Here is a 21,609-nt window from a genome sequence, read left to right on the forward strand (position 1 = left end):
TATAGAGTACTTTTTCATTTCCTTCAATTTCTCTTTCCAAATTTAGTTTCTTATGAATATAATTTGGGATTTTTGAGCCAGAGTAATATATGGTTAATTTTTCAAAACTATATTATTGAAGATATTTGGATTGATTTATAATTGGGTTTCCCTGGTAGCTCAACTGGTAAAGATTCCACCTGCAATTAGGAGACCCTAGTTCGATTCCTGGGTCGAGAAGATCTGCTGGAGAAGGGATAGACTACCCACGCCAGATTTCTTGGATTTCCCTGGGGGCTCAGCTAGTTAAGATTCTGCCTGCAGTGCAGAAGACCTGTGTATGATCCCTGGATTAGGATGATCCCCTGGAGATGGGAAAGGCTACCCACTCCAGTATTCTGGCCTGGAGAAATCCATGAACTCTATAGTCATGGTGTCGCAAAGAATCGGACACGACTGAGCGACTTTCACAATATTAACGAGTTAATTTATTTGACTGGTTTAGTTTAATATTTTTGCACCACAGTTCTTAAAATTTTTATTTTGACTCCTCTCTGGCTTGATTGGAAAAAGGAAGGGTTTATGGTAAAATGTTATGCTATTGCTTATTTCAAAATGTCTTACTTTTGGAAATTAACAATTTGCCATAAATTTTTTAAGTCATAACTCTTTTGCCTCAAATTTGTGTAGGCATTGCTGCATTGTTTTCTGGCATTCAGCATTACAGAACAGAGTGAAAAGTCTTATTTTTATTTCTAAGGGTAACTGATTTCCCTAGATCAGGTTTAGGGATAGGCAGGTTTCCCTGTATTTTCTTAAAAGTTGACATTTTCCAAAGTCCTACATTCTGTGTTGGATGATATTGTTTCCATTCATTTAGTCTGATATCCAGTGTAGTCTAATCTGCAGAGTCAGCTTTTTAGCTCAGAAAAGTTATATTGCATTATTTTTTTGGTTTGTAACTTCTCCATTTTCTTTTGGTGGATTGTTTTGTGAGTTGATTGAGTTTCTTAGATTTATATCCTGTGTCTTATGGGTTTTAAAAATAATTGAACTGAATTTTGACACAGTAAAATCGATTCTTAGGGAAGTATTACCAATTAAATTATCTTAGATTTGGTATAGATAAGGTAAAGTAATTGAAATAATTTTCTTTCATAATTAATTAGTATTTAAAGTTGACAGAGTAGTTTCAGAAACCTGGAGATATTTTTTAAATTAATTTTTGACAGTACTAAGTCTTTGTTGCTTGGTGCGGTCCATCATTAGTTGCAGCAAGCTTGAACTACTCTTCCTTGAAGTGCGTGGGCTTCTCATTGTGGTGGCCTCTCTTCTTGTGGAGCATAGGCTCTAGGGTTCGCTGTGCTGGTGGTGCAAGGACTCGGTAGTTGTGGCTCCCCAGCTCAGAGCACAGGCTCAGTAGTCATAGCTCATGGAGTTAGTTGCTCTGTGGCATCTGGGACCTTCCCAGACGGGGATCCATGTCTCCTGCCTTAGCAAGTGGATTCTTTACCTCTGAGCCAGCAGGGAAACTCAACCTGAGATATTTATTTCCTAACTAGGACAAACATTTCCCTTGAAATAGTCTCATTATTTTCTCAGAAAACCACTTTTTTATTGTACAAGGAAAAAGTTCACTCTACTCAGAACTATCATAAATCTTAATTAATGGGCTCAGAATTAATGAAGTATTATTTTAGATTCTTAGTATATTTGTATACTTGTACTTAATTTACTGTGTCTTTTTCCTATTTATGTCAGTTCCCTCAGTGAAATAGAAGATTCCCTCCCTCCTGGAAAAGCAGTATTTTATACATGGGCTGATCCAGTGGGCTCTAGAAAGCTGAAGTGGAAATGTGGAAAAAGCCACGGTGAAGTAACACAAAAGGATGTATGTACTGGGTTATTATGGTGTTCTTAGCAGGATTTTATTTTATTTTTTTTCAGCCTTACTAGTTTTGAGATCTTTTTGTGTTTACACTTCTTAAACACTGCTGAAGATTTTTAAAGCAATATTCAAGCTTTAACTTAACCAAAAATGTTTAAAACTGGAAGCAGTCTTATTTTTTCTGCCTTCTTATTTGCTTCTATTGTGTTATAAAGGGTAACTTAGATACTTTCGGCATTCAGTTTATAAACAGATACAAATATATTATTGCATTAAATGTCTTCTATGTTGGTGTTGCTTCTGTGAAGGACATTTAGGAATCTGTTAACATATGGATTTATCTATAAATGGCAGACTGTTGTTTTTTATAATGATAAAGTTAAGTATAAACATTCTCCAGTAACATATTAAATGACTTTCAAAAATTGTTTTCTTAAAATCTTATTGATCTTTCGAAATTTATCTTAATTTGTTCCCTATTCCAGTGTCTTTTTTCTTGCCACTAGTTATTATTTCTTATCAAATGAATAAATGAATGAGTGCTGAATTTTTATTAATTTTTGTGTCTTTTGCTTTTTATCTTTTGAGATGATTATATGCTTTTGGGGCTTTGTCTTATTTGGTTGTTTTTCAAATATTAGGCCAGCCTTGTATTTTTGGAATTGACTTGCTAATGTTTTGTTCAAGACTTTTGCTTGTATTCATGAATGTAGTTGGCCTGTCACCGTCTTATCTTGTAATAACTTTACCAGATTTTAATATTAAGGTCATCCTGACTTCTAATACATGTTGGGAATTATCTATAATTTTTCTATTTTCTGAGAGTTCATGTTAGACTGGTATGATTTGTAGAATGTTTGGAATGTTTGCTATAGAGTACACAAGTGAAACCTAGTCATCTTACCTGCAATAGTCTTTGTAAGAAGGTTTTTAAATTACGAATGCTACTTTTTATTGATAGGGCATTTCAGTTTTCTACTTTTATTTGTGTGGTTTTGATAAGAGTTTTCCTAAGAATGCATTTATTTCATCTCAGTTTTCTAATATATTGATATAAATGTTTTTATATATATATATAATATCCATATTTTTATCTTTTTAAGATTTATAGTGATGATGATTCTTTTTGTTCCATTCCTAGTATAGAATATTTGTGCCTTCATTCCTTTTTTCCCTTAGTTTTGCCAAGATTTTATTAATTACTTTCAGTTTAGTTTTGTCTGTCAGAAAACCATCAATTTGCCCTTTTGATGATCTCTTTTATACATTTGTTTTCATTTTCACCTATTTTTGCCTAATCTATATTATATTCTTTCACCTTTCTTCTGTTTTAATTTTATAATTTTCTTTTAAACTCTTGAGATAGATAATTGTATTAATCTGCTCAGGATGCTATAACAAAATACCTTAGCCTGGATGCCTTAAACAGTGGAGATTCATTTCTAGAGGTACTGGAGGCAGGAACCCTGAGATCAGAATGCCAGTATAGTCAAATTCTGGTGAACTTTATGAGGATCCTTCCTGGCTTGCAGATGATAGCCTTCTTGCTGTGTCTTCACAGGGTGAAGAGAGAGGGAGTGAGCTCTCTAGTATCTCTTATAAGGAAAGGAATACTGGTGGATCAGAGCCCTGTTTACACCCTTCCCCTCCCACATGATGTCATTTAACCATGATGTCATTGCCTCCATCATATACTCATATTGGAGGCTGAGACTAACATATGAATGGGGGGAGGGGAGCAGCACAAATGAGTTCATAGCAGATACCTAGATCATTGCTTTTTAGATTTTCTTCACTTTTTATTTGAAGTCACTTAAAGTCACAAACTTCTTCCGAAAACATTAGTAATTCTGTCTCACAGATTTGGCTGTATATTAATTATTTTTTAGTTAAAAATATTTTCTGAATTTCATTGTGATTTATTTTTATGTTTTGGCTTCATGGTTACTTAGGTTATCACTTCTCAAAGTATTTTCTTGCTGTGTTTATTTATTTCTAACTTAATTCCACTGTGATCAGAGAACATACTCTGATTCAGTTCATTGAAATTTATTGAAATCGACTGTGTGGGCTTGTAATCAATTTTTGTAAATGTTTTATGTGTATTTGAAAAAAATACGTATTCTGCAGTTGGTTACAGTGTTCTATATGTGTCAGTTTATTCAAGTTTTGTTGAGTTGTTTAGATCTTCTATCTTATTAAGTTTTTTGTTTGTGCTTGTTCTGTTGTTATGAAAATGGTGTTTGAAATCATGGATCTATGCATACCTTTTTTGGTTTTCTTAATTTGGGCTCTTACATTTTGAAACTGTGTGATTCAGTTCAGTTCAGTCGCTCAGTCGTGTCTGACTCTTTGCGACCCCATGAATTGCAGGCCTCCCTGTCCATCACCGACTCACAGAGTTTACTCAAACTCACCTCCATTGAGTCGGTGATGCCATCCAACCATCTTATCCTCTGTCGTCCCCTTCTCCTCCTGCCTTCAATCTTTCCCAGCATCAGGGTCTTTTCAGATGAGTCAGCTCTCTGCATTAGGTGGCCAAAGTATTGCAGTTTCAGCTTCAACATCAGTCCTTCAAATGAACATTCAGGACTGATTTCCTTTAGGATGGACTGGTTGGATCTCCTTGCAGCTATGTGATCAGGTAGATATAAATTTAGAATTGTGGTCTTTTTGTTAAGTTGATTCTTACTAGTATATAATGTTGCAGTGCCCACAACAGTATCTTTTTAGGCCTAAATATTGAGACTTATAAAACTATCATAGGCCACAGTTTACAACTGCCTAACTGGGAGGATTATTGTTGTTGTTTAGTCGCTAAGTTGTGTCTGACTCTTCTGCAACCCCATGGACTATAACCTGCCAGACTCCTCTGTCCATGGGATTTTCCAGGCAAGAGTTGTTGACTAAAATATTATTCAAAACCTAAAAGTGTTGAGAGTTATGTTTTATTCAGCAGGAATTTTTAGGACTTCAACCCCAGGAGGCAGCATCTAAAGCATCCATGAGAGAATTGCTCTGTAGAGACAAGGCGGTGTTGGGGGAGCCAGGATATATAGGAGTATTGCAACAAAGGACAGGTAGTCTGAACATCAAAAGATTATTGTTAATTTAAGAAAAGCAGATAAGTCAAGTATTAGGGCATTTAGCACTTCTCTGTGTATGGGAAGGTACAAGAGTCTGGGCTCAGTGAACTCATTCTTTTGATATTCACCTCAGCTATCTGGGACTAGTATCCTGTGTTTTTATATTCTGAGTTTCCTCAGGGTTCACCAGCTCATCCTAGACTGCGACTGTAATTGTTGGCTGTTACATCCTTTGTTTACTGATATGGCAGGCAGTATTCCGCTTAACAGAGTCCAAAGCTGATCAGTTTGATTTGTCTGAAAATGTCTTTATTTTGCTCTGTTTTTAGTGAAGTATTTCTGCCGGATATCAAATTTCAGGTTCGGCACCTCTTTCCTCTTTCTCTTTGAAATTCACCATTGCATAAATGTTAGAGTTTTCATCATGTCTCTTACAACTTTTCGGTGGTGTTCTAAGAAACATGTTCTATGATGTCTCTTAAGATTTTTATGTGTTGTTTGATCCTTTTCTCTCCTTCCTTCAGTACGAATATTTCCTTCTGACTTCTTTTTCAATGTACTTCTTTTACTGTGTCTAATCTCTTAAAATCATCTATTGAGTTCTTAATTTTAGTTATTGAAATATCAGTTTTAAGGTTTCTATTATAAAAGTTTTTGTTCCAAAATTCTCTATTTTGTTACATAATTTCTTGAATGTTCTGATCATAACTACTTTAAAGACTGACAATTCCAATACCTAGATTTCTTCTGGATGTTTAAAATTTTCTCTTTTCTTGGTTTTCACTAAAATCCATTCTGTTTGAATGTTTATTTTTGACTCTGTGCTGAACATAGTATATGAAAAATTTTAAAGATAATTTGAGACTGTGTGATGTTCCCTAACTTCTCAGTATTTGCTTCTACTTTTTGAACTGACAGTTGTGAACGCTGAATACAAAGACCACTTTGTCTTTTCTGTTGCTTTGTTTAGTTTCTTGGTTTTATTTATTTATTTGACTACGCTGAATCTTAGTTGTGGCATGAGGGGCCTTTAGTTACGGCCTGTGAACTCTTCGTTCTGGCATGTGGGATCTAGCTCCCAGACCCTGGATCCAATCTGAGCCCCCTGCATTTGGGAGCACAGAATTCTTAGCCATTGGACCACCAGGGAAGTCCCACAAAGTTCACCTTTATTGGCTTTCTTTCTCTCTCAGATCTTGGCGCCGTTGATTCATGCGATCTCGGAAGCTTTTCTGTTTTTTCAGACACATATTTTTCCTTTTCAGATGTTGTCCAACTTTTTGCTGTTAGCAAGAAGGTTTGTCTCAGACCACCTAGTCATCAGTTGCCAGAACAGAAACCCATGATATCTTTTTAAAATTAAGCTTGTTAGCATATGGGAGTGTAATGTGGCAATTTGAGTATTGATCTTTTTTTTAATCCGGAAAATTCACTGAATTCTCTTATTAACATTATTTGTCTTTTATTTTTCCACATGTACAATCATGACACTTAAAAAGAATGAGAGTTTTGCTTTCTCCTTTTCAGTCCTTTCGAATCTTTAATTTCTTTTTGCCTTACTGGACTGGCTTGCATCTCTATGTCCTCTTTAATAAAACTGATGTTTACATATATTTTTGCCTTATTTCTGGTCTCAAGTTATATGACATCAACATTTACCTTTAAGTGTGATCTTTGCTGAAGTTTGGTGTGTGTTTGGGTAGTTTGATAAGAGATTAAAGAACTTCTCATGTAGTCTTTGTTTGCCAAAAATTTTTACTAATCCTGAATATTGAATTTTGTAAAATATTTTCTCTCACATTTTATTTGCGTAACATTCCTTTCTTACTTCATATATGCATCTTGTATCACTTTGCTCTTGCTGGTATTTAATTCCTCCTGTAGAATTTGCTCGAGTGAATTTCTGCTGATGGTGATATTTAGTAGTTTTCATTTGTCTTCAAGCGTCTTTATTTCTTGTACTTTTCTTCACTGAGGAATACTTTTACTGAGTAAGGAATTCTGGGTTCTGAGTTGTTTTCTTTTAGAATATTGATTTTATTTTTCCAGTGTCTTTCCAGTGTTGCTCTTGTGAAGTCCAGTGTTGTTTAAATGTATTTGAGAGAGTTGCCCATAATTGGCCTAACTTTATTTTTTAAATTCATGATTATTAGATTTATTTTTAGAAAATAATTCATTTTAATATAAAAAATAAAAATAATAAGCTGTTTAACCTGTCGATTAGTACTTTTGCATCAGTTCAGTTCAATTCAGTTGCTCAGTCGTGTCCAACTCTTTGTGACCCCCATGGACTGCAGCACACCAGGCCTCCCTGTCCATCACCAACTCCCGGAGTTTACTCAGACTCATGTCCATTGAGTTGGTGATGCCATACAACCATCTCATCCTCTGTCATCCTCTTCTCCTCCTGCCTTCCATCTTTCCCAGCATCAGGGTCTTTTCAAATGAGTCAGCTCTTTGCATCAGGTGGCCAAAGTATTGGGGCCTCATCTTCAATAAGTACTTTTGCATATTTATTATCATCATAATAGTGGAAGTTTGCCAAGATAAACCTGTAATCCACTATAACATATTAGCAATATTTCAGAATTACTTGGAAATTAGCTTATTTACATCTTAATATAGTTTTAGTATTATGTATTATATTTTAGAGAGTGTTATAAGTAACATGACTATATTTTAACTTATTTTTAATTTTAGTGGATTATAACATGAATGTATACTGTATATTATAATATCTTGTTTAATCAGAATGTTCACTTAACTAGAAATTAATGACTGACAGTTAACTATTAGAAGTTAATTATTTTAAACTGAAGACGCTGATATCAGCACAATGCTTATATATATTCTTTCTGTAGTATTAAACCTGTAGTATTTGTGCTTTGTAGAGCAGGCAGCTGGGGTGTCAAATATTCTTTTATCTTATTTAGTTCAGCTCTGAAAAGGAATAGAAGTTTCTGACTAAACAACTTTTAATGCATAACACATTGATTAATCTTGTAGTAAAGCAGAGAAGATAAATTCTGTGTTATTAATTAGCCTACAAAGGAAGACTAATTAGATTTTACTATGATATTAAAAGTTTACCTATCTTCCTGACTTCATAATGATTGTGGCAGAAACTTTCATTAACTAATTTGAATTATGTAAATTTACAAATGTTACACAATTGTTAATTTATTTTATTCCTATGAAGGAGATACCATTACTATTCTCATTTTTCAAATGTGGAATGGAGATTTCATGTTGGTTGGCACCAAATTCTAATTTTCTAATTTTTTTGATGATTTTATTTCAGGATATGATGACACCTATAAATTTGGGGAAAAAGACCATTTATTTAGTTTCATTTTTTGAAGGCTTACAACGCATTATTTTATTCACTGAAGATCCAAGAGTGTTTAAAGTGACATATGAAAGTGAGAAAGCAGAGTTAGCAGAGCAAGAGATTGTGTTGGCATTACAAGATGTTGGGATTTCTCTTGTCAACAATTATACAAAGCAAGAAGTAGCCTATATCGGCATTACAAGGTTAGATGCGTTAGAATTTGGATACATTTAAGTGTAAGTTCTTAATCATTAAGAATGGTGATTGTAAAGTCTAAAATGATTTAGTTTAAATTTTGTTTTGACTACTCAATGATACTAATCTAAGGTAATGCTAATTTAAAACTGCTTTGATACTTTTTTTGCCTTTCAAGATGAAGATATACCAAAAATCAGATTTATAAGTCTCTCATCATATTTATTTGCCCAACTCTCTGAAAATTAGAATTATTCCACTTATTAAAAGTATATTTTCTTTCTTTAACATGTCATAAGGAAAGGTTTAATTGTTCATTACTACCTTTTTCTATGAGTTTGTTTATTTTGAAGTACATTTGATCTGCTACACTGTGTTAGTTCCTGATACATAACATAATAACTCAGTATTTCTGTTTATTACAGTGATCACAGTAAGTCTAATTACCATCTGTGACCATACAAAAATTATTCATTATTATTGACTGTATTTCCCACACTATACATCTTACTTTCTAATCACTTTCTACTTTGATCTTGGCACTTTAAGATCTAATAAGGTAGTATTGTGTTTACCGTTTCCCACATAAGCCATCACCAGTAAAACTCTTTTCTTTCCTTTATGCACTTAATGTTTCTGTTCGTAACTACTTCAAATTAGTATTTTTATATTACTGCCTAATTTGAGAGTGTTGCTAGATTCCAGTTTGTATAACAAGGATAATGGAGTTTTAATGCCTTGAATTAAACTCTCAGATATATAAATTAAAGGTTTATGATACATATTTTGTTTTTCTATGTAAATTCATCTAGAAATGTCCCTGACTTCTTGAATGGTAACTGTGCCATTTAAAAAGACTTATTAAAGGAAATTCCTGGGCAGTCTAATGGTTAGTATTTAGCGCATCCATTGCAGGGGCACAGATTCGATCCCTGGTCAGAGAACCAAGAACCTGTGTGCCAAGAAGTCCAGCCAAATCAATAAATAAGCATGTTAAAACTATTTCCTTAGAAATTTTTGTTGTTCTCAAAAAAATATTACTGAAATAGAAAAGTCAAATAACAGATTTTAAGCCTGTGAAACCGAATGTGCTGTCTCCTATGCTAAATGATGTGAATGCAAAGGGAATTTATACATGGTTTCTATCTTTTATTTTTAAGAGAACATAAATTATAAGAGAACATATTTATTAAGAGAACATAAATCTTAACAGAAAGAGAACAAATTTAGAATGAGTAAAATTAAATAATTTACATACTTAAACAGAACAGGTGAAGTGATTTTAGAATGTGGATGGATTTTTTTTTTTGAGATGTGGAAACTGGAAGCTGTCAGGAGCCTCTTCTCCCACCTTTGTGTGTGTGTGTGTTTTTGCTTATGTGGCATGGCATGCAGGATCTTAATTACCTGACCAAAGATCAAACCTGCATCCCCTGCAGTGAAAGCATGGAGTCTTAACTGTGGACCACCAGGGAAGTCCCTAGAATGTGGATAGATTTTTAAATTCTGTGTTTAAGTCTTTCAGTGGCTTTTTAGTAAATTAGATTTGTTCCATTCACCCTCTCTCCTAGATTACTATTTCACACTTTGCATGCATGTGTCCTGTCAGACTCCTTGAGACCCCATGGACTGTAGCTTGCCAGGTTCTTCTATCCATGGAACTTTCCAGGCAAGAATACTGCCGCTGGTTGCCCTTTCCTCCCCAGGGATCATCCCAACTCAGGGATTGAACCCATGCCTTAAAGTCTCCAGCATTGGCAAGCAGATTCTTTATCACTGAGCCAGACTCTTTGCAACCCGATGGACTATACAGTTCATGGAATTCTCCAGGCCAGAATAATGGAGTTGGTAGCCTTTCCCTTCTTCAGGGGATCTTCCCAACCCAGGGATCGATCCCAGATCTCCTGCATTGCAGGGGGATTCTTTACTAGCTGAGCCACAAGAGAAGCCCATTTCACATTTTGGCTCTTTTTAAATCCCCGTTCTCTCTCAGCTCAGTGCCTTGAGTCTTATTTCACCAAGTAAACTGATGCAGTCAAAAAGGAACTTTCAAAGACCCACTCCCAACATCTCAGCTTCCCATGCACCAGTATTTTTTACCTATATATTACAGTAACACACTTCCCACTTACCATAGATATATTGTATGTGCTCCTATTTAAACATATTTTTCTTCTTTTGCACTATATTTCATTCACTCTTGCCTCCTGAGACACTGACCCAGCAATCCTCTTCTTTCTCTGTCCTACTTCAATAATTTTTGGCTCCCTATTGAATTGTCCTAATAAGTTTAATATCTTTCAACTAAAAAACTATTCTCCTGAACCTACTTTCCCTGATGCCTACTGCATATTTCTTTGCTTTACTTTATAACTGAACTCATTAGAAGTGTTATCTATTTCAAAAAATATTTTCACTCTCTCCAGTTCTTTTTCTAACCATTTTTTCTTTAACTGTTCCTAACAGGATCTTGCTTTCACTGTACCGTAAAGCTGGTCTTAATAAGATCACCAGAGACCTATGTTTCTCCAGGTGCATTGTACAATTACCAGTCTTCATGTTGCTTAAGTTTATAACATTCTAATATTCTACAGGAAAGATATTCCCATTTGAATGCAGAGTTCCAAAGAACAGCAAGGAGAGATAAGAAAGCCTTCCTCAGCAATCAGTTCAAAGAAATAGAGGAAAACAACAAAATGGGAAATTCTAGAGATCTCTTCAAGAAAATCAGATACCAAGGGAACGTTCCATGCAAAGATGGGTTCAATAAAGGACAGAAATGGTATGGACCTAACAGAAGCAGAAGCTATTAAGAAGAGGTGGCAAGAATACACAGAAGAACCATACAGAAAAGATCCTCACAACCCAGATAATCACGATGGTGTGATCACTCACCAGACATCCTGGAACGTGAAGTCACGTGGACCTTAGAAAGCACCACTACGAACAAAGCTAGTAGAGGTGATGGAATTCCAGTTGAGCTATTTCAAATCCTGAAAGATGATGCTGTGAAAGTGCTGTACTCAATATGCCAACAAATTTGGAAAACTCAGCAGTAGCCACAGGACTGGAAAAGATCAGTTTTCATTCCAATTCCAAAGAAAGGCAATCCCAAAGAAGGCTCAAACTACCACACAATTGCACTCATCTCACACACTATTAAAATAATGCTGAAAATTCTCGAAGCCAGGCTTCAGCAATGCGCGAACCATGAACTTGCCGATGTTCAAGGTGGATTTAGAAAAGGCAGAGGAACCAGAGATCAAATTGTCAACATCCACTGGATCATCGAAAAAGCAAGAGAGTTCCAAAAAAACATCTATTTCTGCTTTATTGACTATGCCAAAGCCTTTGACTATGGATCACAATAAACTGTGGAAAATTGTGAAAGAGATGGGCATACCAGACCACCTGACCTGCCTCTGGAGAAACCTGTATGCAGGTCAGGAAGCAACAGTTAGAACTGGACATGGAACAACAGACTGGTTCCCAATAGGAAAAGGAGTATGTTAAGGCTGTATATTGTCACCCTGCTTATTTAACTTATATGCAGAGTACATCATGAGAAACGCTGGGCTGTAAGAAGCACAGGCTGGAATCAAGATTGCTGGGAGAAATATCAATAACCTCAGATATGCAGATGACACCACCCTTATGATAGCAGAAAGTGATGAAGAACTACAGAGCCTCTTGATGAAAGTGAAAGAGGAGAGTGAAAAAGTTGGCTTAAGGCTCAACATTCAGAAAACTAAGATCATGGCATCTGGTCCCATCACTTCATGGCAAATAGATGGGAGACAATGGAAACAGTGTCAGACTTTATTATTTGGGGCTCCAAAATCACTGCAGATGGTGATTGACCCCATGAAATTAAAAGATGCTTACTCCTTGGAAGGAAAGTTATGACCAACCTAGACAGCACATTAAAAAGCAGAGACATTACTTTGCCAACAAAGGCCCGTCTAGTCAAAGCTATGGTTTTTCCAGTAGTCGTGTATGGATGTGAGATTTGGACTGTGAAGAAAACTGAGCGCAGAAGAATTGATGCTTTGAACTGTGGTGTTGGAGAAGACTCTTGAGAGTCCCTTGGACTACAAGGAGATCCAACCAGTCCATCCTAAAGGAGATCAGTCCTGGGTGTTCATTGGAAGGACTGATGCTGAAGTTGAAACTCCAATAATTTGGCCACCTCATACGAAGAGTTGACTCATTTGAAAAGACCCTGATGCTGGGAGGGATTGGGGGCAGGAGGAGAAGGGAACGACAGAGGATGAGATGGCTGGATGGCATCACCAACTTGATGGATATGGGTTTGAGTAAACTCTGTGAGTTGGTGATGGACAGAGAGGCCTGGTGTGCTGCGATCATGGGGTTGCAAAGAGTCAGACATGACTGAGCAACTGAACTGAACTGAACATTCTACAAAGATCCCTCCTTGACCCAGTTTCTTTGACTTTACTTCCAGGGTAACTCACCGCCTTGGTTTTTCTTTCTATTCCAGCATTCTTAGTCTCACCTCTTGGTTCCTTGTTATTTTCTCAACTGCTTAATATTGGGTATCTTGAGGCTCTCAGATCTGAGTCCACTTCTCTTCTCTGTTTCAGTTTTATGATTTCAAATACTGTATATATGTAGAAAACTTCTTGAAGTGTATCTTCAGCTAGATTTTTGTTCTGAGCTCCAGACTTGTCTGTCCAGCTACTTACATAAAATCTCTGCTTAGGTATCTAAGCGACTTCTTAAGCTTTTTAGTATGTAAAATGAGCTCCTTCCTCTTTCTTTCAAAACCTGCTTTCCCACTGGAGTTAATGACAACTACATTCTTCTACTTGCTCAGGTCAAAATCTTTGGAATCATCTTTGATTTCTTTATCTTACCCCCTATGTCTAATCCATCTGAAAATAGTGTTTTGGATCTTGCTTCAAAACACACATAGAATCTGACCCCTTTGTAATGCTTCAGTCTTACCACCCTAGGCGGAACCATCACCATTTTTCTCCTGGCTTACTGCATTAAATTCCTAAAAAGTTTTCCTGTTCTAGTCCTCATCCTATATTATTTTTTCTTGCTTCCCATCCCATCACACAGTTTATTCTTAAACCTAAGTCAGATCATATTGTTGATTATCTTCTCATAATCATTCAGTGGGTCCTCATCTCAGAATAAAACTCAGTCTTTACCATATCCTCTAGGCTTTACATTGTTTCGCCTCTTATCATCTGTCTTACATCATCTGCTACTCATGATGTATTCCAGGCATGCCCGGCCCCTGCTCTTCCTGCGCTGTGGCCTGCTCCGCCCTGTATTCTGCTCTGGCTTGTCTCTCTACCTGAAACCTTCTTGTCCGCTGGAGAACTGCCCCATCTTCTTTAAGGCTGTCGAAATCTCACCTTCTTAATCACAACTTCATTGACCATTCTGTTTTGATTCTGCAACCCCCACCTCTTTGCATATCCCAGTACTCCAGATCCTCCTTAACCTATCTGCTTTTTCTTCTTTCAAAAGCATTTTCACCTCCTAATATATTAAAATATGCTAATTTACTGTTTAGTGTCTGTCTCTCTCTCCTCAGGTAAAAGAAGGTTCCAAAATGGCAGAAACGTTCCCTAATAATATTGCTGCCACCTAGAATAATGCCTGAATAAGAGTTTAATAAGTATTGGTTGAATGAATTCATGTTTTTAAACTTATAATGTGCTTGCTCACAACTAGAGATATTGCAAAAATGCACTGATGGTTTGTAATTTATGTAATAAACCAGTTAAAATGAAACTGTTTATAAATTAGTACCATGATTTTTGCTTTCATATATAAGTTCTGATGTGGTTTGGGAGACAAAGCCCAGGAAGAAGGCAAGATGGAAGCCAATGAGTGTGAAGCACACTGAGAAGTTAGAGAAGGAATTTAAGGAATACACTGAATCTTCACCATCGGAAGACAAGGTTATTGAGTTGGACACTAACATTCCGGTAATATTTTTAAGTACTGATATGAAGTTTTAATTTCTGTTGTAATTAGATGAACCACGAGTTCGTTTTTAAGGAAAGACAAATTTGCTTAGAAAACAATGAATCTTATTATATTATTATATGTACTTTATATAGAATATTTTAAAGGAATAGTTCTCTGTATTAAGATTCAGACTTTTTTAAGTGCTAATGATCTAAGTTGTTTTGCTTTATTTTTAAAGTTATTTTTCTTAAATTGCTTTATTTTTTGATAAATTTTAGTGAATTAAAAGTTAAGGAAATAAAGTAAAAAAATTTTAGTTATATAAAAGTTATATAAAAAGTGATAAAATCAAGTTACCAGGGGTATATGAATATTTCGTGAATATTATATGAATATTTGTGAGTTGTATGTGTATGGGATATAAAGATCTCAATCAAAATCTTATCAAATATTTAGCCTGCTATTTAATATTATAAAAGTTTTTTGGTGCAGATTTCTAACTTTAGTCAATTAATAAAGAGAAACTCTGTGGTTTTTTTTTGTGGGAGAGTGGGCATATTTTTCAGGTTCGCTTGACACCTAGTGGTACAAACATGAAAATTCTGCAGCCGCATGTAATAGCTATAAGAAGAAATTATCTTCCAGCATTAAAAGTAGAATATAGCACATCTGCACATCAGTCATCATTTAGAATTCAAATTTACAGAATACAGGTAAGTTTGAAAAGATATTCAAATCATATTCTAAAGAAATATGGAAATAGAATAAATATATTCCCATAGTCTGTTTTGTCTGTACTTCAGTTTGTTGGACTAGAGTGTTTGATGCCTTCTACTTCTTAAATTTTGTTATTCTAGTCAGATTCTATAATTAACATATTAATTTATTGACCTGTTTGTTTTTTTAGATCCAAAACCAAATACATGGTGCTATATTTCCATTTGTGTTTTATCCCATTAAACCACCCAAGTCGGTCACCTTGGATTCAGGTTTGTTTCTATTTTTAGATTGCCATAAAATGGTTATGTTAGCTATTTGATTTATTTTACTATAAAAGTGTGAAGTGAAACCATCCTCAAGTTTAGTTTCTATAGGATCATTGAAAAATTCAATGACTTGAAAAAAGACCAGGAAGTACTCAACTAACTTCAATAAAACTGAGTGAATATTGAAGAAAAGATTGATTTGAAATGTATATATAATTTTTAGAGATATTAATTTCTTTAAAAGATTACAAATTTGTAAATTCCTAATTTAAAAGCCACTAGAACCTTTGGATAAAGGGATAAGACCATGAAGTCTGTTTTCACAAAGTTGTCCTGATGATTCTAATGTATACTTCTGGTTTAAAATCACTAATTTAAAGGTTCAGTTAACCTAAAAGTGAATACAGATAATTTAAAAAAAAATCCTGCAGTCTGAAGTTAAGATTGTGGTAGATCTTACAAATATCAGTAATTTTAATTCATGCTCATGATTTAATACATAATTTAAGTGTCCCTTGTGATGTGTATTAAATTACAAGAAAATGCTTATCTTTTGTTTAAAGCATGATTAGATTAATCATATTTGTTAATCTTTACAGCACCAAAACCCTTTACAGATGTCAGTATCGTCATGAGATCTGCAGGACATTCACAGATATCACGTATTAAGTAAGTGTCTTAATATGTTTATTTTGTGTGCATTTAAAGCACAATGTTTTGTTTAAATATGTGAGTTAATTGTACTCTTAAATAAATTTTAGATGAGTCAAAGATTTAAGTGTAAAATGTTAAATTAGAAAGGTCATAGAAAAAATCAATTATTTCATAATCTTTAGAAGTCAGAAGGCTTCAAATGAATTATACATAGATATTAATAATAGTCATTTCTAAATTATGTGTATTTTATTACTTTCTTATTTGTTTTCTCTGTTGTCTATCATTACTGCATACTGTTTTATAAACAAGGAAGAAAATAATATATTCAAATTCAGTCACCACCCATTTCAAAAAACAGAACATTGACAGAAGCATCCATCTATGTATAACTCCTACTTCTTGTTTCCTCCACCCTATCACCAAGATAAATACTGTTTTTATTCCCTTTTAAAAATACTAGTTTATTATTTATGTGTAGCTGAACATTATGCTTCTTACTTTGCCAAAAGTTTGCTAATTAAATTTTTTTCAAACTGTAAATATATTCCTTGGGCTTGCTTTTTTAATTCAAATTTTTACTAAAATTAATTTATTTTGTTGTATATAGCTAGAGTCTATTTATTATCACTTGTATGTAATATTTCCTTGTGTGACTTTGTGCCAGTTTACTTATCAATTTTCTCTTTGTAGGCATTTTCACATTTTGAGTTTGTTTCTATTATGAACAGTGTTGCCATTATGTTTTTAATTCATTCATCTAGAAAATCCTAACTGTCAATGTTTTGATATTTGTCTTATATTTTTCTTTTATAATTTTGTTAATTCAGTTAATTGATAATTTTTAAATGTTTTACCTTGCTATTATAGGTATTTCAAAGTGTTGATCCAAGAAATGGATCTCAGGTTAGATCTTGGATTTGTCTATGCTGTATCAGAACTTATGACACCAGCTGAAGTAACTGAAAAAACAGAGGTGAGACTTAAAATAGTAGCATTGATTGGATGAAGTCGGGAAAGAGGAGGACTTTAGAAAATAGTGATAGCATTATACATTCTTAAATGTATTAACATGTTTTTAAAAATTAAAAAAATTTTATTCTGCTACCATGGTTCCATATTGGTGGAAATTACATATTCAAATTATAGAAGTTGGAAGTGAGACAGCTAGCCTTTTGAAGATGAGGTAGCAAATAGGAGCAAAAGTTTTAAGTCAGTAAAAGAGGAAGAGGATAATGGGTCATGCTTACATCACTTGTTTCTTCCTATTTTATTTTCCTGTGTTACTTTTGTGTTAATTGATAATTTATAAATTTGGATATGACCAGGATATTTGATAAGAAAAGGGATAAGGAAAATAGATATAATATGTTCTTTTTAACTGATAGAAAGATGATAAAATTACAATTGTTGGGTGGACAAGAGATGTTTTCTTTTTCAGCTGGTCTTTTAGAAAGGATTTTGAAGGTAAAACAAACTATAGTTTACCTTTGAACAATGTGGGGGTGATGGGCACCAACCCTGTTCTCAGTTAAAGATCTGTGTATAATGTATATTTGGCCCTCTGCATACATAGTTCCTCCATCCAAGGATTCACACAACCGAGGATCGTATAGTACTATAGTATTTAGTATGGGGTGGGGGAAAGGGAACGTGTATAAGTAGATTCTTGCACTTCAAATCTCTGTGGTTCAAGGGTCAGTTGTACACAGATAAAGACAAGGAAATTACACCTTTTTTCCTTTTAACAACAGTTCATCAAGCTATAGTTCACATACTATACATTTTACCCAGTTAAATTGTGTAGTTTAGTAGTTTTTAGTATATTTAGAATTATGCAGCCATCATCACTGATTCCAGAACATTTTCTTCACCCCCAAAAGAAAACTGCCTTAGCCTTATGCAAACACTAATGTACTTTCTGTCTGTGGATTTTCTTATTCTAGATATTTAGTATAAATGGAATCATACACTATATAGTGTTTTTTGATGTATTTCCTTTGATTTAACATAATGCTTTCAACATTCATCCATGTTGTAGCATGTATCAGATTCCTTTTTATGGCCAAGTAATATTCTGCTGTATAGATACGCCACATTTTGTTTATCCATTCGTCAGTTAGTAGACGTTAGGGTTGTTTGTACAACTTGGCTATTATGAATAAGGCTGCTGTGAGTATTTTTGTACAAGTTTTTATGTGGACATACGTTTTCAGTTCTCTTGGGTATTTACCTAAGAGTGAAATTTCTGGGAAGTTGGTAGCTCTGTTTAATAATTTCAGGACTTCTAGACAGTTGTCCATAGTTACTGCATCATTTTATACTCTTCATCAGAATATACGAAGATTCTGATTTCAACAGATCTCACTAATACTTAACTTGTTATTGTCTGTCCTACTAGCTATCCTAGTAGGTGTGAAGTAGTATATATCCCTATGGTTTTGATTTGTATTTATCTAATGACTAATGATGTTGACCATCTTTTGACTTGTTAATTGACTACTTGCATATCTGCTGTGGAGAAATGTCTGTTCAAATTTTTTGCCCCTTATTTAATGGGTTTGTTTTTTAATTGAATTGTAAAAGTTCTTTATGTATTTTGAATGCAAGCCCCATCCATGTCTGATATATGATTTGCAAATATTTTCTCTAATTCTTTATGTGTTTACTTTTTGTGTTTTACTTTCTATTTGTCTTTTGAAGCCCAGAAGCTTTTGATGTTACTGAAGTCCAAAATATTTTTTCTTTTGTTGCTGTTGCATTTGGTGTCATTTCTAAGACTCCTTTGCCAAATCCAAAGTTAAAAGATTTAGCCCTGTGTTCTAAGCATTTTAAACTTTAAGTTCTTAAAATTAGGTGTTTCATTCATATTGAGTTAATTTTTGTATATGATATAATTAAGAGTCTAATGTCAGTAAATTTTGAAATTGAGAAGTATGAATATTGGTATCTAGTTCTTTTTCAAGATTGTTTTGGCTATTTTGGATCCCTTTTCAGTTCCATATGAAATTTAGAATCAGCTTGCTTTCTTCAGAGAAGTCATGTAGGGTTCTGATAGTGATTACATTGGAGGTACAGATCATCTTGGAAGAGGTACCATCTTAACGGTATTAAGTCTTCCAACCCTTGAACTTGGGATGTTTTCCATTTATATAGATCTTCATTTTCTTTCAAGAGAGTTTTTATCATTTAAGTATACGTTTTATACTTCTTTTTGCTAAATTTGAGTATTTTATTCTTTTTATAGTATTGTGAACAAAATTGTTATCATAATCTCGTTTTTGTTTTTTCCATTGTAAATGTATTGGCTTAATACTTATGCAGATACATTCCTTAAGTTTTTAATATTTTATGTTCCTTTATAGGTTGAGCTTTTTCATAAAGACATAGAAGCTTTCCAAGAAGAATATAAAATAGTCTCATTAGAAGATTCATCACAAGTCAGTCTCTATGAATACTTTCATATATCTCCTATCAAGGTAGGGGGAAAATAAAAGTCATTTTTATTATCCTTGGTAATCTGGTTAATAGCAAATGGATTTGACCAGTGTAGGGGAATATAGCATTTCAATTCTGTTCTTTAATAGTATATAAATTCTGCAACTTCATCATTCAAATATAAGTAAATTAGAAAGAAATGATACTTTTAATTTTTATTTTTTTTATACTCTTTTATCATGTGGAAGCTGCCTATAGTATGTGTTTATATGTTTACATTTGACCTAACATTGTGTTCATTTACTATCTAATTGAGGTGTTGACTGATAATTTTCAAACTTTTATATATGATATTAAAGTTTCAAATAATTTTATAAAATAACCTTAATTTAAAAACTGAAGATTGAATGGAACTAAAAGTAAGTTCTTAACATAAAATATCTATGAGTTGCATATATCTGAAGAAAATTGTTGTATAACTGCATACTCTATGGTGATCTTCCCAGCTGAAAGAGGAAAGAATCTGCCTGCAATGCAGGAAACCGGGCTTTGATCTATAGGCCAGAAGATCCTCTGGAGAAGGGAATGGTAATCCACTCCAGTATTCTTGCCTGGAGAAATCCCATGGAAAGAGGAGCCTGGTGGGCTACAGTCCATGGGATCACGGAGTCAGACACAACTGAGTGACTTCACTGCATATACTGTATATATGTACACACACACACACACACACATATATGCATATAATATAAAAATGTTTTTAACTAGCTTCACCATGCCTCCTTGGTGGCTCAGATGGTAAAGCATCTGCCTGCAATGCGGGAGACCCAGGCTTGATCCATGATTTGGGGAGATCCCCTGGAGAAGGAAATGGCAACCCACTTCAGTATTCTTGCCTGGAAAATTCCATGGACAGAGGAGCCTTGTAGGCTACAGCCCATGGGGTCACAGAGTCGGACATGACTGAGCTACTTTACTTTCTTTCACCATAATAACTTAATTCTAATAGTTGAAGCATTCAACTTGGAGAAATTTTGGAGATAGTTGAGTTATTTACAACAACTTCAACTTCTAGATTGTTACTGTTATTAAAATTTTATAAAGATTAATGTTTTCCTAGGTTTACCAAAAGAATTGGATTGTATGTAAATATATGTAAATAACATACATTACATTGTTGGATTTAAAATTTTTAAAGGGTTGTTTAGATTTTAAATTCCTTTAACATTCCACTTATTAATTATATCAAAATTAATATCTAGGTAATTTGAAATCTTATGTATGGTATAGTAAATTTAGAATGAGATTGAATTTTAAGAGTTATTATGAAGAAAGTGCTTTAAATATTTCTCTCTTTATCTCTTTAGTTGCATTTAAGTGTCTCACTGAGCTCAGGTGGTGAGGAAGCGGAAGACTCAGAACAGCATGAAGGACTGATGGCAGTTCGTACTCTAAATCTTTTGCTGAAGAGCATTGGTGCCACTCTCACAGATGTACAGGACGTAGTTTTTAAGTATGTTTATAATTCAAATCTATAAATTGACAAAAAGTCCATTTTTATATTTACCTTAAAATTTTGTAAGTGAAAAAGTATGTAAACTACATTGCAGATGATAGGCTAAATATAATTTAACATATTGCCTGATAACCCTTAACTATTAAATAGCAGAGTAATTATGAAATAATTTCCTTAATATACAGGGACTGAGACTTCTCTGGTGGTCCAGTGGTTAAAACTCCAAGCTCCTACTGTAGGGAGAGAGGGTTTGAATCCTGACCCAGAGATTCTATACGCCACATGGCAGGGTCAAAAAAAGGAAAGAAGCCATGCAAATTTGTGTGTTATATAATGCCTTTTTCACTTAGGCAAGGATCCCTAAGAAGATGTATATACTCATGTGATGTGTGGTGCTTTTAAAGCTGTTGCTTTAAGGCTTATGGTATCAAGACTCTTTAAAGCATATGTGACTAGGAGAAAATGAATACCATGATAGCAGAAATAAAGGAGTAGTAAGCATCAGTGAGTCCAAAGAGGTAACTGTAAATCTAGATAAAAGTTAGGAAATAGTCAAACATAGGTTTGCAGACATAAAAAATTGG

At 34.1% G+C, this 21,609-nt stretch overlaps 1 protein-coding gene across 3 annotated transcripts in view; it reads left to right on the forward strand.

Moving 5' to 3' along the window:
• VPS13A (vacuolar protein sorting 13 homolog A) overlaps positions 1 to 21,609 on the forward strand; it is a 253,920-nt gene that overhangs the window by 193,561 nt on the left and 38,750 nt on the right. For 2 of the 3 annotated variants that reach the window (XR_010659536.1, XM_065908328.1), the window contains exons 53-61: positions 1,741 to 1,870; positions 8,255 to 8,487; positions 14,295 to 14,448; positions 14,980 to 15,144; positions 15,339 to 15,420; positions 16,017 to 16,086; positions 16,942 to 17,047; positions 19,437 to 19,550; positions 20,877 to 21,022. Coding sequence is in view for 2 of the 3 variants with exons in the window: in XM_065908328.1 (XP_065764400.1) it covers positions 1,741 to 1,870; positions 8,255 to 8,487; positions 14,295 to 14,448; positions 14,980 to 15,144; positions 15,339 to 15,420; positions 16,017 to 16,086; positions 16,942 to 17,047; positions 19,437 to 19,550; positions 20,877 to 21,022 (1,200 nt within the window). In the remaining variant the exon portion in view is untranslated. Of the gene's footprint in view, positions 1 to 1,740; positions 1,871 to 8,254; positions 8,488 to 14,294; positions 14,449 to 14,979; positions 15,145 to 15,338; positions 15,421 to 16,016; positions 16,087 to 16,941; positions 17,048 to 19,436; positions 19,551 to 20,876; positions 21,023 to 21,609 lie in introns of those variants that run through there. The other variant, XM_065908329.1, reaches the window with a different exon arrangement.

This window comes from Muntiacus reevesi, chromosome 17 (genome assembly GCF_963930625.1).
Source record: "Muntiacus reevesi chromosome 17, mMunRee1.1, whole genome shotgun sequence".
Lineage (NCBI taxonomy): Eukaryota > Metazoa > Chordata > Mammalia > Artiodactyla > Cervidae > Muntiacus > Muntiacus reevesi.